The 20,894-nt window shown below is 41.7% G+C and overlaps 1 protein-coding gene and 1 long non-coding RNA gene across 2 annotated transcripts in view; one reads left to right on the forward strand and one right to left on the reverse strand.

Annotated features, from left to right (window-relative positions):
- The window catches only part of LOC127525969 (uncharacterized), a 569,224-nt gene that overhangs the window by 328,031 nt on the left and 220,299 nt on the right, over window positions 1-20,894 (reverse strand). The window contains exon 2 of the long non-coding RNA XR_007933579.1: window positions 13,570-13,815. This is a non-coding gene — a long non-coding RNA (uncharacterized LOC127525969). The remainder of the gene's footprint in view (window positions 1-13,569; window positions 13,816-20,894) is intronic.
- The window catches only part of apmap (adipocyte plasma membrane associated protein), a 74,837-nt gene continuing 68,371 nt past the window's right edge, over window positions 14,429-20,894 (forward strand). Inside the window, exons 1-2 of the mRNA XM_028820205.2 lie at window positions 14,429-14,666; window positions 18,472-18,588. Of these exons, the coding sequence (XP_028676038.1) occupies window positions 14,578-14,666; window positions 18,472-18,588 (206 nt within the window). The 5' untranslated portion in view covers window positions 14,429-14,577. The remainder of the gene's footprint in view (window positions 14,667-18,471; window positions 18,589-20,894) is intronic.

A 20,894-nucleotide genomic window follows, 5' to 3' on the forward strand; every position in this document is an offset into this window, starting at 1 on the left:
ACAGAGGGTTTGTCCACTTTTCCATGGCCTGGACACAATCCATTTAAAGCAGTGGTTCCCAAACTCAGTCCTGGGGACCCACTTTGGCTGCAGGTTTTTGTTCCAACCAGATATAATAATCAATAACAACTGATCTCATTTAATTAGCTGATCTTTTTTACTGTTCTCTTATTCTGCATTCAGAAAAACACAACAGTATGGCTTTTACATTTATAAGACATTTAGAAATATTTCTATTTTTTTTCTAAAGCTGTAAACACTCAACTCTCTTTTGTTGTTTTCCTGTTATTTTCTCCTTTTCCTGTGTAGTCTGCTCCCTTCATTTAATAGTGACAATTAACAACCAGCATAGCAGACACCCGGGATGATGAAAGCAGCAACGACTTTAGTGTCAGTCCCTCTAATTAGTAAATAATCAATTAAATAACCAGAACACGTGGAAAAGCAGAATGAAAATTAGGTTGAAAATACTGTTGACGACTTAAAAAAACTACATATTCCCGATATAACTGCTTATTACATTTTAATAAAAATCTACCAAACTTAGTTTGTAATTTCTACATTGACTCCAAAACACAGAAACTGGGAAATAATGACGACTCACTCAATTAGGCTAGGAGTCCAATAAAAAACGGAAGTTGATTGGAACAAAAACCTGCAGCCACAGGGGGTCCCCAGGACTGAGTTTGGGAACCACTGATTTAAAGCATTCCTGTGCACTTGTAATAAATGTGTTTCTTTTTCAATTTCTTTGAAATGTTATGTTATTTATTACATATTTTTTTTCTTACTGTTTATTATACAATTACATATATTATTTCATTAACAGATACTACAACGTCAATGGTGACAAAGCCTGTCTTATGAATAATTGCTTTGAATGCGATGAGATTAATGTTGGAACACACAGAGCTTACAAAGTAAACAAAGAATTGCTTAGGTTTCATATGGCAGACTTGTCATTTACTTAAAGTTTCTTTTTTATTCTTACAAAAGTTAAAAATTAATAGAGGTTAAAAAGATAAAATGTTTACTGGAAGGCAATGTAATATATACAATTTAAACAGTAATAAAAAGATTGTTAAGTCCTGTTTATTTACTTAAATATAGAATTGTGAACTGTAAGAATGGATACATTCTGTGCGTTTTAAAGATTTTCATTTTGACTTAATTAACATTAGTTGACATTACTAACATTATTTGACTTAATCTGACATGACATTTAAGGTGTTATTTTCTGCAGTGTCTACTGAAGTGATGTTTGGATTACACACACAAACGGTGACAGCTGCTGAAATAAACAGTGGTGGTTGGTTACAATAAGTAAAACAGAACTTTAGGGACACCTTGTGGATCCATGTGGACATTACTTTATACTACAATGTTTTTTTATAGCTTCAAACTAAAAGCTGAAGGTTTTCTCCGATTTTTAATATCTAAGTGTTTATTAGAAGAAAATATGAATGTAAAATATCAATTTAAAACCCATCTCATTTTGTTTTTCAACACTAGTTTCTGATACTGCATATTGGTGTGTAGGGGCACAGATCCCATCATGGACTGATGTTCCCTCCACAGCTGATTCATGTCACCCTGAGTGTCCACCTCCAGTCATACTGTCTGCAATACAGAGTGTCTCAACACTGAGGGCTGCGCTTAGTTGGCATCTGCTTGGGCTTAAAAACAAAATAATGTACAAATATGGAAAAAGACAAATATATTATATTAGAAGATAAGGATATTAGAACATAGGAAATATTGTGATGAGAACAGACCTTTTAGCCCAACAAGCTCATCCATCCTGTTCATCTGCTTTGTCAGAAATAACATCAAGTTTAGATTTGGTTTAATTTGCGTGTAGAGGCTTACAAAAACAAATCATTTAGGTGATGGAATTGCAAGCCTTTTTATTTGTAATAATAACAAGAACCACAGGGTGAATACCATGGGAAGCTTTTTATAATTCGGCCCCATGTTGCTCCACAAGATCTCTCCAACAAAGACAAAAATAGCAGTGTTATACTGACCCTTACATTACAAAACACGTCTCGCATCTGTAAAGGCCGAGTTTGTTCACAAGCTTGCAGGGTTTGTCTTTGAGAAGGACAGTAGACAACTTGATCAATAAACATTGATAATGTCAAAGCTTGACTAAGCAGGTAGAACAGGAGTTTAAATGACTAAAGTCAAATGTTTGCACAGACTGTCTGTCGAGAGCATAGTAGACTATGACATACAGTGTCTTCAGAAAGTCTTCAGAGCCTTCACTTTGTACACAGTTTGTTGTGTCACAGCCTTCTGCTAAAGTCATTTTTCCCTCATCAAGCAACACTCAATACCAGAGAATGACAAAGCAATTTTGACCTTCAGTGGTCAGCTAGCCCTGCGGTGGGTTGGCGCCCACCATTTTTTTAAATGTTAGTCTATCATATATCCTCCCTATGGCATTAGCCACTTGATTGCCATTCAGGGCGGCCAGTCTGAGATCTCTTTTCTTCTGACACACTGGTCATCTCGCACGCATGATCAAACACGCAAGCTACTGCAAAACTCCAGCTATCAAAGTGATCTAGTTAGCCTTCCAATTTATATCGACTAAAGAAGGGATTTTAATAAAAATTTGTTCGGGGGGTATGGGCTGGATGTGGAATTGGAAGAGGATTTTTTTTTTCTCACAAAGTCACAATCGAAGTGCGTTTGTCTGATCTGTCAATCTATCATTGATATTCCAAAGAAGGAAAATGTGGAAAGGCACTTTCGAACTGTTCATAAAAACTACGAAACTGGCTTCCTTCCGAAAAGAGATCTGAGAAAGAAAAAGGAGAGGGAACTAAAATCGCAGTTAATCGGACAGCCGTCATTTTACACTCGGCTGAATTCAAAAGCAACGGCAGACACACCGAAGCATTGTTCCGGGTGAGCCACTCGATCATTTAGCATAAGAAGTCCTTCCAAGATGGAGAGATGATAAAAGAGGCCTTCGTTGAGACAGACGGCTAGGGTAAAATTCCTGCTGAGATTTCAAGACCCCTGGCCGGAAAAAAAGGAGTTTCTCCTTGTCATTAAACATGCAGAATACAAGCAACTTAATAACGATCAATGGCCGCTGGACTTGGCATTTTTTTCCGATCTGACCAACATGTTGAATGAGCTTAATTTACAGCTGCAAGGCAAAGAGAACTCCATGGTCAATATGATTAGCTCAGTTAATGCTTTCAAACGAAAAATGCAACATCTGTCCTCAAAGCTGCAGCACCTTGATTAGGGGAACATCCAAAACCTCGCGTCAGACCTGGAGACGCAATGGAAGGTGTGTGTGCAACTTGACAACATCCGCTACACAGAGCAGATTGAAGATTGTAAGTCAGACTTTGACAGACGGTTTGAAGACTCAGCTTTACTTGAGCCAATCGCTACATTTAAGTGCTATCCATTTAGGGAAGATGTTGAGGGGGATTCACTGTTTCACCTAAAACTCCTCTACAGTGGAAGATGAGATTTTGACACTACAGGATGGATGACATTCAGCTGAAGTCTGGGGCTCTTGGACAACTTTGGAACTTACTGACAGAGGAAAAGTACCCAAACACGAGGAAATGTGCTACCTCCTTGACTGCATTATTTGGCTCTACTTATTTATGTGAGTCAGCCTTTACCAACATGAAGATTATTAAATCCAAATACTGTACTGTAGTGACCATAAATGTATTGAATTGTTATTGTGCCATAAAGGTTATTCAGTTATGCAAGGTACGACAACATATATTTTATGTATAAAGTATACTCAGTATATATATATATATATATATATATATATATATATATATATATATATATATATATATATATATATATGGTTGAAATAGTTTTTTACTGTCAAATAATACAATGACAGTATAAAACTATTTCAACCATTCTATGATCTGCTTCTCACAACTGAGGGCACCATGGCAGATGTTAGCCGACTTGCTGACCAACCACAAGTCTTACCTGGTAGGTAACCACCCATACAATCAGATTGTGATTCAGACTATGAATGCCATGAATATATATATATATATATATATATATATATATATATATATATATATATATAATCATTTTAAATGTAGGTAGATCATTTCGACCTGGTCATTTTAAAAGTAGCTCGCAAACTGAAAAAGTGTGGGCACCCCTGCCCTAAGCCTTCTCTTGTGTCGTCTTTACTTTATCCTGCTAGAAGATGAATTGGAGGTCAGCAGTGGTCCGCAGGGGGTTTTCCTTAAGTTATAGTCTCCATACTTGTTTTCTGTTTATCTTTGTCTCAGCCTTGTCTAGCCCCCCAGCCCCTGATGTTGCCACCACTGAGATCGTATTGCACACGTTTCCTCCAGACATGATGCTATTCTTGATTTCAACAACCCAGACTTTATCACCGGATTGAAAGATGGTGCCGACTGGTGTGGCTGCCTGTCTTGTTAATTTATGTTTTTATTTCATCTTTTTTGTGTTAGTTTATCCCAGTGGCTACTGCCCCGTGATTGCGTTTCTTTACTTGTTGTCTTTTCTTGTATGCTCTCTTCTCAGACAATCTTCACAAGGCTGAAGTTGGCCATATTTGCCATTCACTTACTTGAATTTCCCGTTCCTCCTTAACTATCATTATTTGCGCAGTTAGCCAGTTGATGTTGCTAAAGAAACATTTGTCGACATGCGTTCTTCAATTAACTGCCACGTCCTTATCAATTTCTAGGGCCCTACCTTTTCTTTTGTGCACTGTCTCACAAGGATGACATGTAATTTTCCTGTGGAGTTATTTATCTGTGGGCCTCTGAACATGCCACTTATGAAGGTACTGGCATCTGTCACATCACATTCTGTTATACTGCAAGGGACTTCTCATTGGCTTAGTAAACCATTTCACAATAATGACACTGGGAAATGAAAATACCAAGAAATTTTACTTTGGAATTTTTTACCAAACCCATCTGGCCTTTCGACTCACCGCATTCTGCTATATTGCTATAAGCTTATCTCTTTGTCTGTACACAGTCTCGCAATACTGACACAGGGACATGAAAAGAAATAATAATAATAATACATTTTATTTATATAGCGCCTTTCCCATGCTCAAGGCACTTACAGAATATAATAAAGAACAGCAGCGTATACAGTATATAGCATTGTACAAACCAGATAAATAAATAAAGAAGATTAAGACAGTAAATTCTGAAAAAAAACAGACAACATAATTGATGGTCTCTCGCGCACACACACACACACACACACACAGGTTACATGAGCATCTTGACAGAGAAGTAAACTGAGAGAAGGGTAATAAAGTCAAGTAGAGCTAAAAGACAAACTGAACAGATGAGTTTTGAGTTGTTTTTTAAAAGAATTCATGGAGTCAGCTGACCTGATTAATTTCAGTAGGTCATTCCAGAGTCTGGGCGCTATACAGCTGAAGGCCCTGTCACCCATGGAGTGTAGATTAGTGAGGGGCACAACGAGATTACCAGAATCAGAGGACCTTAGTGGGCGGGCAGGCACATAGTGATGGAGAAGGTCACTGATGTAGTTTGGTGCGAGGTTATTTAAAGCTTTGTAGGTTATTAGTAGGATTTTATATTCGATTCTGTAGGACACAGGGAGCCAGTGAAGACGGAGCAGGATGGTGTGATGTGCTCGCTGCTGCTGGTTTGAGTAAGGACTCTTGCAGCTGAGTTTTGAATAAGCTGGAGCTGTGATAGAACATTAGAAGGGGCACCTGCCAGTGGGGAATTACAATAATCTCAATTGGGATGTGATAAAAGCAGAGACAAGTTTCTCAGCATTAGAAAAGGAGAGGAAGGAGCGAATACGGGATATGTGACGGAGGTGAAAGTAAGAAAGTTTCTTAATGTGATTTATGTGGGGGGAATAAGAGCGAGGCATCAAAAATGACACCAAGATTTTTTACAGTAGAGGCAGGTCTGATGAGATCACCGCCAAGATAGACTGGGAAGGAGCTCATTTTATTAAGTTGCACTTTAGTCTCAATTTGTAGGAGTTCAGTTTTGTTGCAATTTAATTTTAAAGAGTTCTGCTCCATCCAGGTTTTAATTTCACTAAGGCGGGTTGTGAGCTGAGAAAGCTCTGATGAAGTTCCACTTTTAACATTGAAGTAGAGTTGAGTATCATCTGCATAAAAGTGATAACCCAGTCCATAGCTACGGATAATATGGCCAAGGGGAAGCATATAAATACAGAAAAGCAGAGGACCGAGGACAGAGCCTTGAGGGGACGCCTTGTGTGACTGGCGCTGAGCTGGATCTGCTGTTGCCAAGACTAACAAACTCTTGCCTATCAGTCAGATAGGACTTGAACCACTGGAGGGCAGTGCCAGAGATACCCAGCATGTTCTTCATTCTGGACAGTAGGATGTCATATCTGACCTGAGTGTCAAATGCTGCACTGAGGTCTAACAGAATTAATATGCTGGTTTGTCCAGAGTCTGCTGCCATAAGCAAATCATTGGTTAACCGTAGCAGAGCAGTTTCACAGACTCCATTACTCATGGCCTGAATCACAAGAAATTCTACTATGGAATTTTTTTACTTGTTGTTCTGTGAACATTTGTCCAGTTGACACAAAACTTGAGATGGGTCCATGTAGGCCGTGATACCAGTCACGTAACACCCATAATGGCACTGGCACAACGCCCTGTGATGTCAGTCTCGATGATAGAAGCCTGGCTGCAGGCCTCCGGAGCTCTGCTTCTGACAGTCCTCGATAATTGAGGCACGTCACATAACCGTCCCACAACCCTAATCTTAACCATAATGTAACGGGACAGGTGATGGGTGTCACCTGATGTTGTGGGCGTTACGTGACTGACCTCATTGGCATTGCAGGCTGCAGTTACACTCCTGCAAAACTCTGCTCTATTGCTAGGCACCATCTCAAAAAGAAGACACTGGGACAATCGTGCGTCAGTGTATATGTAGTGGAACACGTGTACGTCCATAATCAAGTGTCACTATTGTGAGACGATGTACAAACAAAAAGGCCATAGCAACTGATGAGGATGTGGCAGTTGACAATTATTTAATATGATATGTTGAAGAATAGGTTTTTAGTGACACCTACTGGTTGAATTAGAAACAGCGGCATGTAATACTGGGGCGCCTCAGGGAACTGTCCTGTGCCCTTCCTGTTTACCCGCCACACAACAGACTTCCAGCATAATATCAACACTTGCCCACTACTGACATTTTCAGAAGACCCCTCCATCATAGGCTGCATTAGTAATGGAGAGGAGTCAGAGTACAGGAAGGTTGTGGAGGACTTCACCTTGTGGTGCAGGGACAATAACCAGCAACTCAACATCAGCAAGACAAAAGAGCTGGAGGTGGATGGCTGATGTGCCAATGAGTCACTGAGATCTGTTGCCATTTGTGGGTGGGCTTGAAAGTGGTGTGGAGCTCCAAGTACCAGCAAACAGTACTGGCCTGACGACACAGTGGCACCAGAACAGAATGACCAGAGCAGATTGGACTTCCTAAGGAGTCTCCAGTCTGTTGATGTATGCAGCAAGTTTCTAGAAATGTCCTACCAGCCCATAGTAGCCAGTGTGGTGTTCTCCTGGAAAGACAACTTGTGCTAAAAAGAAGCACAACACCTGAACAAACTGATCAGGAAAGTCTGCGCCATCCCAGGGCCAACCCTGGACACATGGAAGCTGTTGTTGAAAAGTGGATGGTGGCAAAATTGGGTGCCATCATTAAAACAAATCCCCTCCAGAGGGCGCTGTCTTGTAGCACTTTTAGCCACTGGTTCATTTCAGCGGAGTGTGCTTTAAAAAGCGTATCCAGGGGTCTTTTCTGCCCACTGCTATCAGGCAATTCAACGCTTTCTTTCGATCTACTCATTAAATTTTGCATGATACTCATTTATTTATTTTTTTATTCATTGATTAATTGGCTGTATTATTCGTCCTGAGAGTCCGTATCCTTGTTTTCTTTTTATGTTTCTGCTGCAGTGCATTTGAATTTCCCTCTGGGATTAATAAAGTTTATCTAATGTACTCTAAACTAATCTAAATATGCAAGATATCTCAGAATTTAATGTGAATAAATAGCCGACATCAGCCTCGCGGAGTCCCGTTTTTCACTGTCCGAGTGTCCTTTAGGTGACTTTTTGCAAACTCTAAGAGGACTTTCATGTGTCGCCGCGCCACTCTGTCACAAAGCCTGGCTGCAAACACGATTTGCATTTACAATTAATAATAATAATAAAAAAATTCATACATGCAAACAATGGCCGCAGATGTGCGAAAAAGAAATATGAAGAAAGTGATGCGCGTGCTTTCCGAGGAGCCTGTCATATAAAGTTAACATCAAGTAAATAAATCACAGACTTAATAAAATAAGATATCAACAAATAATTTTACCGAAAAATAAAATCCTAATGTCTCTGGAATTTTGTCCTCCGCATTTGTTTCGCTACAACACCGACTAGAGCATCCTAACGAACGCTTGCATAGGTCTTCCAGTAGTTTTATTCCTTAAAGAGTCTGTCAAATAAGGATTTTTATTGAGCACACTCTTTACCGTTGTTTCGATTCCTCAAACGCGCCCCTTTTCTCATCCCGCTTTCCAACTCCTGACTATTCTATTCCACTCTCTGAGTTAAATGCCAGAGCACAAACTGACAGGTCCAAATGACGCGCCGACGTGACGTCATCATCAAGCGTCCTCATAGTGGGCGGGCCCGCTCGCTGAACAGAGCTCTGTGTGTGCATGCGCGAAAAAAACAGTTTCCGCTACTCGACTCGGCCTTCCACGCCCCCTCATTCAGCGCGACTTTCCTGGCCACGCCCACAGCGCTCAGCCTCCGTCCTCCGTCACGTTGGTTTCTTTACAAAATTAGTAATATTGTTTAATTCCATCACCCTAAAAGACGATGGAATTGCTGTTAATATGCGTCCATCCGATCATAAAGCAAGAATCCGAGTTTCTGTTTACATTATTATTGTCGTGCTTCTTTTCAGAAACAAAAAATCCGTTTAATAACATGAGTCAGGATTCGATAGTTAAACGAAGGAAAACATAACATGTTTGAGAATAAGGAAACCCCAAAATTAAACATGCGTGTGGTTGCTCTGACTAGATAGATAGATAGATAGATAGATAGATAGATAGATAGATAGATAGATAGATAGATAGATAGATAGATAGATAGATAGATAGATAGATAGATAGATACTTTATTAATACCAAGGGGAAATTCACATACTCCAGCAGCAGCATACTGATACAAAAACAACATTAAATTAAAGAGTGATAATAATGCAGCTAATAATTGACAATAACTTTGTATAATTAATGCAAATATATATATAATTTTGTCTGTCTGCGGAGAGAGGTTTACTTACCTCGCCGGTGACATTCATGTGTCTGGTGACTCTTCCTATGAAGTCAGTAGACAGATCGGGAGACCATAGGGGGGCCATGAGGTCACTGGAAAGGGGTGTGTGGCGCTCCTGATATCTCTGTAAAAGGACGAAGGTCCAAGTCTTTAGAGTCTTGGTGCCCCCTGTGTGTGAGACATGGATGCTCTCCAGTGACCTGAGATGAAGACTCGACTCCTCGTGTCTTTGACCACTTTGAACCCGCCTGTGTGTCGTCGTCTCTGTTGTCTGATTTGGTGCAGCGCCTGCATCCTACGAATTGCCCCCCTGGACGGTGTCCCCTCTTGATGACTTAAGGGGGTTCTTGCTCCTCTTTCTCTGGAATGGGTTGCCTTATCATGTTAGGTCAGCCCCAACATGTCATTAAAGTCTTATCTATTCTTGGTGGCACTTGACCCTGCACAGTATGTGTGTATATGCTGCCTCACGTATGTTCATGATTATAAATATGTATGCATGGGTGTAGGCCTTTGGAGTCATCTTTAATGTAATGGTTGGTTACGTTTGCAGTTCTGTGATGTGTATATATATGTGTGTGTATTGTGATAGAACCGGGGTGTCAGCGAGCTCCAAACCCCCAAACATGATCACACAGAGTCCTTGGCTCCAATAAAGAAGTGTTTATTCAACACAATTCCACAATTAACATAAAGCACAAGCACAATATCTCTCACCGCTGCACCGCCTTCCTCCAGTTGAGTGTTGCTCTCCGTCCTCTCAGCTCCAACTCGCCTGGATAAGGGAGTGCAGTCCCTTTTATTAAGAACCCAGGAGTACTTTCGGTGCCAGGGCCACTGCCTGATGGAAACACTTCCAGGTCATACAGAAGTCCCACGAATTGCGGAGCACATCTCCCTACAGCAATCCCTTGTGGCACCCATGGTTCCCAGCAGGACTGTATTGCAGGACTACATCTCCCAGCATTCCCTGCTGATTCCTGAAAGGGTGCTGTCATGGTGGGCTGCTGCCATCTAGTGCCTGGAAGAACTAGATAGCCCTCTGTGACAGTCCTTCCCTTTTCTCCCATCCTGGGAAGGTACTGGAACTCCATCCGTCTGGGATGTCCGTCCATCCCCTAGGGCGGCCTCGTTTGGGTGTCACCAACTTCCTTCAATTGGCCAGGGATGCCTTTCTGTTTCCTGGGGGGATAAGGGGTCTTCCTGACTTCCTGCTATGGAAAATAAAAATGTATATATTAGCATAAATAGACATAAAAGTAACAGCTTCAGGATTTGATTTGTCTTCAATTTTGTTTGGTTATAAATTGATCTATTTGTATGGAATGATTACAATAAAAATTAATAAATAAAAAAAAAAGTAATTAACAGCTTCTATAAGCATTACATTTAGTGTAAATTAGATATGTCAAGCAAACATTAGTCATATGTCATTTTTAGTTAAGCTCAAAATCTATCGGAAAGATAGAGCAGGAAGAGAATGACGTACAGAAACTACCCGAGGACAGAGATGGGGGAACAAGGACAAGACCTGTTGTTTGAAGGCCAGGAAGCAAGGAATGATACTGTGGACGCTGAAGTCGGAAAAAACAATGGGAGACTAAAACCAATTTACAATACAATTTATTTTTGTGTAGCCCAAAATCACACAAGAAGTGCCGCAATGGGCTTTAACAGACCCTGCCTCTTGACAGCCCCCCAGCCTCGACTCTCTAAGAAGACAAGAAAAAACTCCCCAAAAAAAAACCCTTGTAGGAAAAAAATGGAAGAAACCTCCAGAAAGGCGGTTCAAAGAGAGACCCCCTGTCCAGGTAGGTTGGGCGTCAAAACAATACAATTCAATACACAGAACAAATCCTCAATACAGTATAAAAATAAATATACTACAAGTACAGAGCAGACTTTAACAGTAGATGATATCACATAATATGATTTGGATTTGTTTGGAGTCCTGGAGACCTCATCCATCAAGCTGCCTCCCCCATTTGGCCATTCCACGGCTGAAACAGTGCTGGGCCAGCCAGTCCGATGAAAGGACCCCTCTTTCCCACGATTCCTGTGATCCCTCAATCAGAGATGACTTTACATTAGGCAGGCAAAACAACTTGCTAGGCGGCCCGTGGCACCAAGTGCCACATTTGAGTACCAAGAAGAGAAACAGAACAGGTGAGGGTTGGCATCCAATTCTAACTGTCATGTTACTTCTGTTTTAGTGCTAATGACTAACAACAGAGATGCAGTCTGTGCAGTTAATCAGCAGCTCTAGGCAGGGTGTGCTAAACTGAAGTCATGAGATTTAAAAGCTGAGACTGAAGGGGCATCTCTTATAGTAGCAGGCAGACCACTCCACAGGTTAGGGGGTCCTGGAACTAAAAGTTTGACCTCCCACCGTTATTTTATTAATCCTTGGAATCCTAAGCAGACCAGCATCTTGAGATCTTAATGTGCGCTCAGGTTTGTAAGTCATGATAAGTTCAGACAAGTAAGCCGGACCTCAGCCATTTAATGCTTTATATGTTAAAAGGAGGATTTTGAAATCTGCCCTAAACTTAACCGGGCGCCAGTGTAAGGATTTAAGAACTGGAGTGATGTGTTCGTATTTTCTTGTTCTTGTAATAATTCTTGCAGCAGCATTTTGGATTAACTGGAGGCTGTATAAAGAACAGTCTGAACATCCAGTGAACACCGCATTGCAATTTCTTTATTTTTTATTCTTGGTGAGTTAAAGAGACTGGAGCGACTGTCAATCAACTTCTGGGCCCAATCCTGACTGATGGCCGCCGCCCATTCTGGCATAATCAGAATTGGTGGGTGTTTGTTTGTCCCCCCCGCCTCTTGACCACAAATTCTCAGTGGGATTAAAGGTCTGGGGAGTTTCCTGCCATGGACCCCAAATGTACCCGAGCCACTCAGTTCTCACTTTTACCTTCTGGCCCGGCGCTCCATCACGTTGGTCACCAGACTGCTCTTGGATGGTTGGCAGAAGTTGCTCTCAGAGGATGTTTTGCTCCCATTCTGTATTCATGGCGGTGTACTTAGGCCAAATTGGGAGTGAGCCCTGCACTGCCTTGGCTGAGAAGCAACCCCACGTGACATGAATGGTCTCAGGATGCTTTACTGTTGGCCTGACACAGGACTGATGGCAGCACCGCTCACCTTTTCTTTTTTTCCGGAAAGGAGATTCATCCAAGAAAATGACTTTTAGCCAGCAGTCCAATCCCAGAATATCATTCTGTCCCTGATGGCTTCTTTACTGCTTGCTCTTCTTGACATCCACCAGGCCATCCTCCAAACCTCTTTGCATCACTCACACCTGCCTGCTGCCATTCCTGCACTGGCAGTGCCCGCAGCTGAATCAACTTCAGGAGACGCTCCTGGTGCTTTCCGGACTTTTCCTGGGCGCCCTGACGCCTTCTTCACCTCGCTATTGTAACTCAATCAGCCTGACAGAGTGACCTCCAGACTTGTCCCCTTCAACACTGTCACCCGTGTGAACGAGAGGACCACTGAGATGACGTCAGCAGGTCCTGTGGTGGCAGGGCTGACATGCAGTGGTTTTTTTTGGGATTAAAGTTCATTTTCATGGCAAAGAGGGACTTTGCAGTTCATCTGATCGCTCTTCAGAACATTCTGGAGTCGATACAAAGTGCCATCATAAAAACTGAGGCAGCAAACCTTGTGAAAATTAAGATTTGTCTCATTCTCAAAACTTTTGGCCACGACTGTAATACAAAATTGGCAGAAGGCGCTATCGTGCTTTTATAAATATAAAGCTAAATGAACTCCCCAAGTATGGAAAAATCAGTTCAATAAGAAATCTAGCTAATATTAATGATTATGATAAACATAAATACCTTTCATGTTGTACACTAACATTGCAAATATGCTATCACATAAATAAGTTAAAAAGTTAGTGTAGCTGAAATAATGATATAATATTAAAAATAAATAATAAAAGGAGGGAAAAATAATTAATTAAAGTGATATGTTTAAAACTAGGATATCCCAAAGTCAGTAATGACTATAAATACAAAACACGTGGATTCATAGCTTGCACTATCTAGAATTGTACATCTCGCCTTTTTCTTCTTTCGGCTGCTCCCATTAGGGGTCGCCACAGCAGATCATCTTCTTCCATATCTTCTTGTCCTCTTCATCTTCCTTTGTCACCCCCATCACCTGCATGTCCTCTCTCACCACATCCATAAACCTTCTCTTAGGCCTTCCTCTTCTCCTCTTCCCTGGCAGCTCTATCCTTAGCACCCTTCTCCCAAAATACTCAGCATCTCTTATCTGCACATGTCCAAACCAACGCCATCTCGCCTCTCTGATTTTGTCTCCCAACTGTCCCACCTGAGCTGACCCTCTAATATCCTCATTTCTAATCCTGTCCATCCTCGTCACACCCAATGCAAATCTTAGCATCTTTAACTCTGCCACCTCCAGCTCTGTCTCCATCCCATATAACACAGCAGGTCTCACTACCGTCATGTAGACCTTCACTGTCACTCTTGCTGATCCCTGTCCCTGTCACAAATCACTCCTGACACTCTTCTTCACCCACTCCACCCTGCCTGCACTCTCTTCTTCACTTCTCTTCCACACTCCCCGTTGCCCTGTACTGTTGATCCCAAGTATTTAATCTCATCCACCTTCACCAACTCTACTCCCTGCATCCTCACCTAATCACGTCTGTCAACCTGTCCACCACATTGGCAAATAAGAAAGGGCTCAGTGCTTGATGTAATCCCACCTCCACGTTGAATCGTAAATCTAATCAGTTTTGTTCAATGGCTCTAAAGTTTCTTCAAACATTCTGAGCTTTTTACTCTGAGTCCACATCTGATTCTGTTGTGCTGTTGTTCCGTATCGCAAAACGTTTTCAGCTCCTTTTCTTTTTCGAATTGGAATAAACACCCAAACTGCGCGCTTCTCCTTCTCTTTCTATGCACAGCGGGAAGCCGTGGGGCGGAGTTTGGAAAGCCAGGAGGGGCGGAGTTTGGAAAGCCTGAGGGGGCGTGGAAAGCCGAATATTCGGTCTGCCGACAAACCCTTCTCGGTGAGTGGGCGGGAAGCTGCCTGCCTGCCTCTCTGCTTTAGCGTCTCTGCGCGCCCCACATGGACTGTACGCGGATGTATTGGGCGCTGTAAACATTGCAGAACTTTCCTGGAGGCATCGTGTGCAAAATGAACGAGACAGAAGGACTGCGACAGCGGAGGACAAACAGACCGCGGATAATCACAGATGAAGTCCAGGGCCCCGCCGTTAAAACCAGGTAAGAGGGAGCGCTCCTGTGCTGCGATGCCAATTTCTCCGGCCGGTGTTATTGCCGTGTAGGGGCTCACGTGCAGGCGTTTGATGACATTTACGAAATGCGCGGTGTTTGCATCAAATTGCCCGAGCTGAAGCCTTCGCAGGGGTTACGTGTTGTTTCCTTTTGCCCGTTTGAATGAAAGCCCGTCTGTCTAAAGGCGGCCGATTGCACAATGTAGGACACAGGTCGTGGCCGAGCCGGAAGAGCCCCCGAGGCAGTCTCTACCTGTTTGCTTCGGTTATGTCAAAATGCAATGGCCCGCTGCCCGTTCCTGCCATCTGCTGAGCCTGCAGTGCCAGCTATCTATTTAGGATTGCAGCGTAGGGGACCGCCTGGCATTCAGTTCAAATGTGGCCTCCTCCTGAATTACAGTCGTGGCTCGGGTACCGGAGAATAAGGGACCGACATCATCAGAAAACGTTCATATTCCGAAAAAATCACAAATAATACAATCGGGCTGCTGTGCAGCTTCAACAACAACAACAACAACAACATTTATTTATATAGCACATTTTCATACAAAAAGTAGCTCAAAGTGCTTTACATAATGAAGAAAAGAAGAATAAAAGACAAATAAGAAATTAAAATAAGACAACATTAGTTAACATAGAAAGGAGTAAGGTCCGATGGCCAGGGTGGACAGAAAAAACAAAAAAAAACTCCAGAAGGCTGGAGAAAAAAATAAAATCTGTAGGGGTTCCAGGCCACGAGACCGCCCAGTCCCCTTTGGGCATTCTACCTAACATAAATTAAATAGTCCTCTTTGTATTTAGGGTTCTCACGGAGTCACTTGATGCTGATGGTTATACAGACTTCTGGCTTTTAATCCATCCATCATTGTTGGAACATCATGGTGCTTTGGGTAGATGGTGGTGGCACAAGCCACCACCAATAGGACACCGGAAAAGAAAACAGAAGAGAGAGTAGGGGTTAGTACAAATTTTGAATGAATAGTTATTATAATGAATTGGATATACAGAGTGTCAGGATTAAATTACAGTGAAGTTATGAGAAGGCCATGTTAAAGTAATGTGTTTTCAGTAGTTTTTTAAAGTGCTCCACTGTATTAGCCTGGCGAATTCCTACTGGCAGGCTATTCCAGATTTTAGCTTCCACCCACATGATACTGTAACTGCTTGGAGCAACAGGGAAACAAACCCTCCATAATCCGACATTGTTGTTAAATATTCATCTGTCGATCCGCAATCATTTTTAATGTAAAAGTTAGTTGTAATTTTTAATTTGATTCAGTGTGAGAACCTACAGTCAGATATTGAAGGTCGCTCCTGCCAAAAGTAAACGCAGTCCAACATGTTAAGCGCATTGTGTTTAATATTCGGGTTTATCATTTAATAATGAAAAACTTAAAGGCCATACAGTCGATGGCTTTTCATTCATCCATCCATCCATTTTCCAACCCGCTGAATCCGAACACAGTGTCACGGGGGTCTGCTGGAGCCAATCCCAGCCAACACAGGGCACAAGGCAGGAACCAATCCCAGGGCAGGGTGCCAACCCACAGCAGGACACACACAAACACACACACTAGGGCCAATTTAGAATCGCCAATCCACCTCACCTGCATGTCTTTGGACTGTGGGAGGAAACCCACGCAGACACGGGGAGAACATTCAAACTCCACGCAGGGAGGACCCGGAAAGCGAAGACAGGTCTCCTTACTGCGAGGCAGCAGCGCTACCCACTGCGCCACCGTGCCGCCCTCGATGGCTTTTCACTATGCTCTTAATTTTCATGTCCATTTAAAATGCAATACAAAAATGTCCATAGATTGTATTACTCAAAAAATATCTTCCTGGATTTACTTAACTATGTTGTGAACAATTTTCACATAACTGAGTTGTATACATAGTAAATAAAATGTTTAGTGTTGTCTCTTTAAATGCCTTACACTCAGTCAACATTATGTGGTCAAGTTAGATCAAATACATTTCCTTGTGTTCAACAAACTAAACTAACACAACCTCAAACTTTTTTTATTTCTTTGGATTTCATGTACAAACTAAATGGACTTACGTAAAAGATGCAACACAGCGCTTTGTACTTATCTTTAGGTTGCAATACTAAGGAATTACATCTTGTGTAATAAATATTCAAATTTACGTTGCCACTGTTCAATTTATTAAGTGTGTAGTCATTCAATTATTACTACATAAGGTAATCAAGTTATGTTTTGGTTCATTGCATTTTTCATGCGATCTTAACATTAATTAAATTGCTGTTTTGGAAACAAAGGAAAAAAATGCTTTTCTAATGTATGGTGGGTGACGTATGTGTATATATGTATGTATGTATGTATGTAATATATATATATAAGCCTCATAAATTGGCTTCCATAAACCCCAGTGAATTTACTAAAAGTCTTTAACTTTCTTTCCGAGTATTCAGTGGTGTGAGGATCCCTCAGAATGTATTGTTAAAAAAGGGGGCGGTTCTTTATGCTAAATATCACGCTTTATGCAAATCTGGTACAATCATGTACTTAAAACTTTATTATTTGAAGTTAAATCAACTTAACTGTGTAGAGGGAAAATGGAAATACAACATTTTGAGGATTAGAAAAGTATGAATTTTGAGTAAGATGAACGTAGAATAAGTGAGTAATGAGAACAGTTCCAAGGACAGATTGTGCTTTTGTTGAAAGAAAATCTTCTGTCTGATTCTGTCTTCAAACACAAATTGTGTGAGGGTGACATTGAACAGATTTAAGTGAGCGTAGCTAGAAAAAATTAGGTAATGGTGGCACACATATCTCTTTTAAATGAATCAAAATTAAATGCATACATTGAACATTTCCAGTAGTTCATTTTTTGAGTGATATGTCGGAAATAAAGGCAAAGCAGACGTATTTCATTTTGCTTGGCAGCTGCTCCGAGTCTGTTGCATTTCGGTTCAAGACCACACGTTAATCGGTCGACACTGAATGTAATCAAATGACCCACCGGCATGAAAAGGTGGGCCAAGGGGCGCTGGCAGGTGGGGCCTTCCAGTCACGAGTGTGTTCATCCAGCGCTAAAGGTGGCGAGCGGGGAGTTGATAAGACAGGTGACGTGAAAGGTCAGATCGGTGGAGCGCCGCAGTGAAGGTCGCCCTTCTGGAAGTTTCTCCCTTTCCCACAGAGGTTCTCTGGAGCTCAGTGAAAGTGACTATCAGGTTTCTGGTCAACTCTCTTACCAAGACCATTCTCCCACTATTGCTCAGTTTGGTTGGCTTTAGGAAGAATTGTAGTTTTTAAACTTATTCCATTTAAGAATTAGGGAGACCCCCATGCACTTGGGAACCGTCAGTGCTGTAGAAATGTTTTTTTTGAGCGGAGCGTCGACACAATCCCGTCTCTAAGCTCTGCTGGCAATTTCTTCAACCCCGTGGCTTGGATTTTGCTCAACTTGTGGGACCTTCTGTAGACTGGTATGTGCCTTTCCTAATCGTGTCCAGTCAAATGAACTGACCAGAGGTGGTCTCCAAACTAGGGGTGGAAACATCTCAACAATGGTCAGCAAAATGGGATGAACTGGAGCTAAGAGGTGCAAAAGGCATAACAGTAGATGGAGTCAAAGTGTGAAAGGTGAGTTTTAGTGACAGTCATGCATATTCAACTGCTAGTAAATATGATGTGTGCTATTTTTTAAACCTGTCCTTGGGTTGTAATGGGACAAATTGCTCAATTTGGGGACATCTTTACCCTTTCTCCAGATCATTTCTGACCAATCAACCGAGATGTCATTTTCTGTGTTCATTTATTTTACAGCACATACAGCGGTAGAGTTTTCCGCATGACTTTTATGACTCTGGCCATTGCACTGCTGGGACCACTGATTGCTGCACTGATTTTGTTGGAATCTCCAATAGAACCTCAGCTTTTAAGGTAAGAGGATTCATCTTGTGTGTTTCTCATGTCATTTCTGTCACTTTTTAAAATCTTTTTTCTTTTTCTGTGAAGTAAGGTTGTTTTTAATATTAAGAGTGTGTTCCTTTTGTACATCGAGGGTACAACCTCAGCCACAAAACAAAAAAAATGTTAAAAGATAACGAGAACAAATTTGACAAGAACAGGCCATTCAGTCCAACAAGGTGGAGAGAGCCATTCATCAAGATTGATCAAATACAACATCGAAGTGAAAGTCCTGCTGTCCACCACAGGATTTGGTCACTTATTCTGTGTGTGTGTGTGTCGGTCTTTTTATGAGTGAAGAAAAACATTCTACACTTTGCATGAAATTTGTCCTTTGCAAGCTCCCAGTTATGTCCCTGTGTTCTTAATTTTAAAGTAACAGATGGGATTGATTGGACTAAACCCCTTCATAATTTTAAACGCTTCAATCATATTATCAAGTCAAGTCCATTTTATTTATTGAGCACATCTAAATACAACAGAAGACGACCAAAGTGCTGTACAGCTACCATAAATACACCAATGGAAACAGTATGTACACTCAATCTCTCTCTCTGTCTGTCTCTCATATATATATATATATATATACGGTACTAGACAAAGAGCCCGTTTCGATAACGTAAGATGAAACGGGCACAAGTGGAATAGTAATAAGTATAAGCACCACAAACCTGATACAGGTGTATTGAATGAATGCGTAATTGAATCAGAATGCGTAATTAGGCCTCTAGAGCTTTAATCAAAGTCGCTTTTCTCTTTGAATTTTTGCGGCCGTAAATCCGCCGCCTGCCACGATGTCGGTCTCGTAAGGTTTTTTGGGCAGCTGCGCAGAAGGCGGCTGTGCATTTGGCTTCAGACGGACGTGAGTGAGTGAGGAGGCTGGCGAATTATGTAATAAGATATATATACGGTCGGAATAAAGGACAAAAAAGTCCTAAAAAGGTTTGGGGTAGCCACCCTGTATATTGTGGTTTAGTCACTGGAAGAAGCAAAGAAATCAAATTTTCTTAAATGAAATCCTTTGATGCGTCAAAGTGGATGAATTCAGTTAAGTTTTAAGCTTTTTGTTTTCACACACGTGCACACGGGAGGCAGCTAAAGGGCCTGACAGATGGTAGTTCCATGCCAGAACTTGAAGTGAGGTAGACAGGCCCAGGTGGGATTTCCTGTGGGTGGTCTGCAGGAGAAAGGCTTACCGCACACTGCCACCCCCTGGGCCGCTGTGGAATTACCATCTGTGTTATCATAGTCTTTCCCTCTACTTACCCTTTACAGTAATCCCTCGCTACTTCACGGTTCACTTTTCGCGGATTTTATATGTAAGCATATCTAAATACATAACGCGGATTTTTCGCTGCTTCGCGGGTTTCTGCGGACAATGGGTCTTTATAATAATAATAATAATAATTCATTACATTTATATAGCGCTTTTCTCAGTACTCAAAGTGCCATTCTCCTTAAGCATTCCAGGATAATGAGTTATACATGTAGGTAAGCTTATAGAAATTTAATTTGCCATTTCAGAATATTTTTTTCTGGTGATAAGCATCCAAGTCTAATTCAGTACAGTACACTGTGATACCGTGTTGTAAAACGATAACACATGAAAAAGTCCAAGGGGTGAATACGTTAGGATGTTGTTGTAGAAATCAACATGGATTGAAGGGACACGTTGTTACACAGTAGAAGTTTAGAATTTCAATTTGCCACAATATAAAACACGGGAGTGAATGTTTTTATCGAGTCCATTGACAGACGACTCGTTGGTGTGCAAGGGTTAGGAACAACTTTGTAAGAACTGAGCAGATGTTGATAACAGCAGCAGGCCAGCTGTGGTCTCCACGCTGCAAAGCACTGGAGTGTGGGTCAGCGTCCTTGAGAGCCAGACGGGGTGTGTCGACTGTCATGTCTGAAAACAGAACTCGCTTACATCACTGTTAGCTCTTGCTTAACTGTTGGGGCTTTTCATTTACGCAAGACTGACTTACAGAGGTTTCTCAACCTCTTACAAAAGAGTTTTTACTTGGCGTCTGATTAGTGGTCAGACATTGCAGTGTAAAAGAAGCACAAGTGAAAGAGGAAAAGGTTTGGGGGGCCCACCCTGTGTGTTGTAAATGGTGGTTTTGCCACTGAGTGGTCTCTGGGGACTGAGTTCACAACAGGCCTGGTGGGTTAAGGGAAATGGCTGGCTTTATAGGTGGTAGTGAGGAAGAAGAGGGTCCAACAGCTTAGTACGAGGGCGGAAGTGGAGCCTGGTTGGGCTTCAGGTGATTTTTCCC

This window comes from Erpetoichthys calabaricus, chromosome 15, assembly GCF_900747795.2.
Source record: "Erpetoichthys calabaricus chromosome 15, fErpCal1.3, whole genome shotgun sequence".
NCBI classification, from domain to species: domain Eukaryota; kingdom Metazoa; phylum Chordata; class Cladistia; order Polypteriformes; family Polypteridae; genus Erpetoichthys; species Erpetoichthys calabaricus.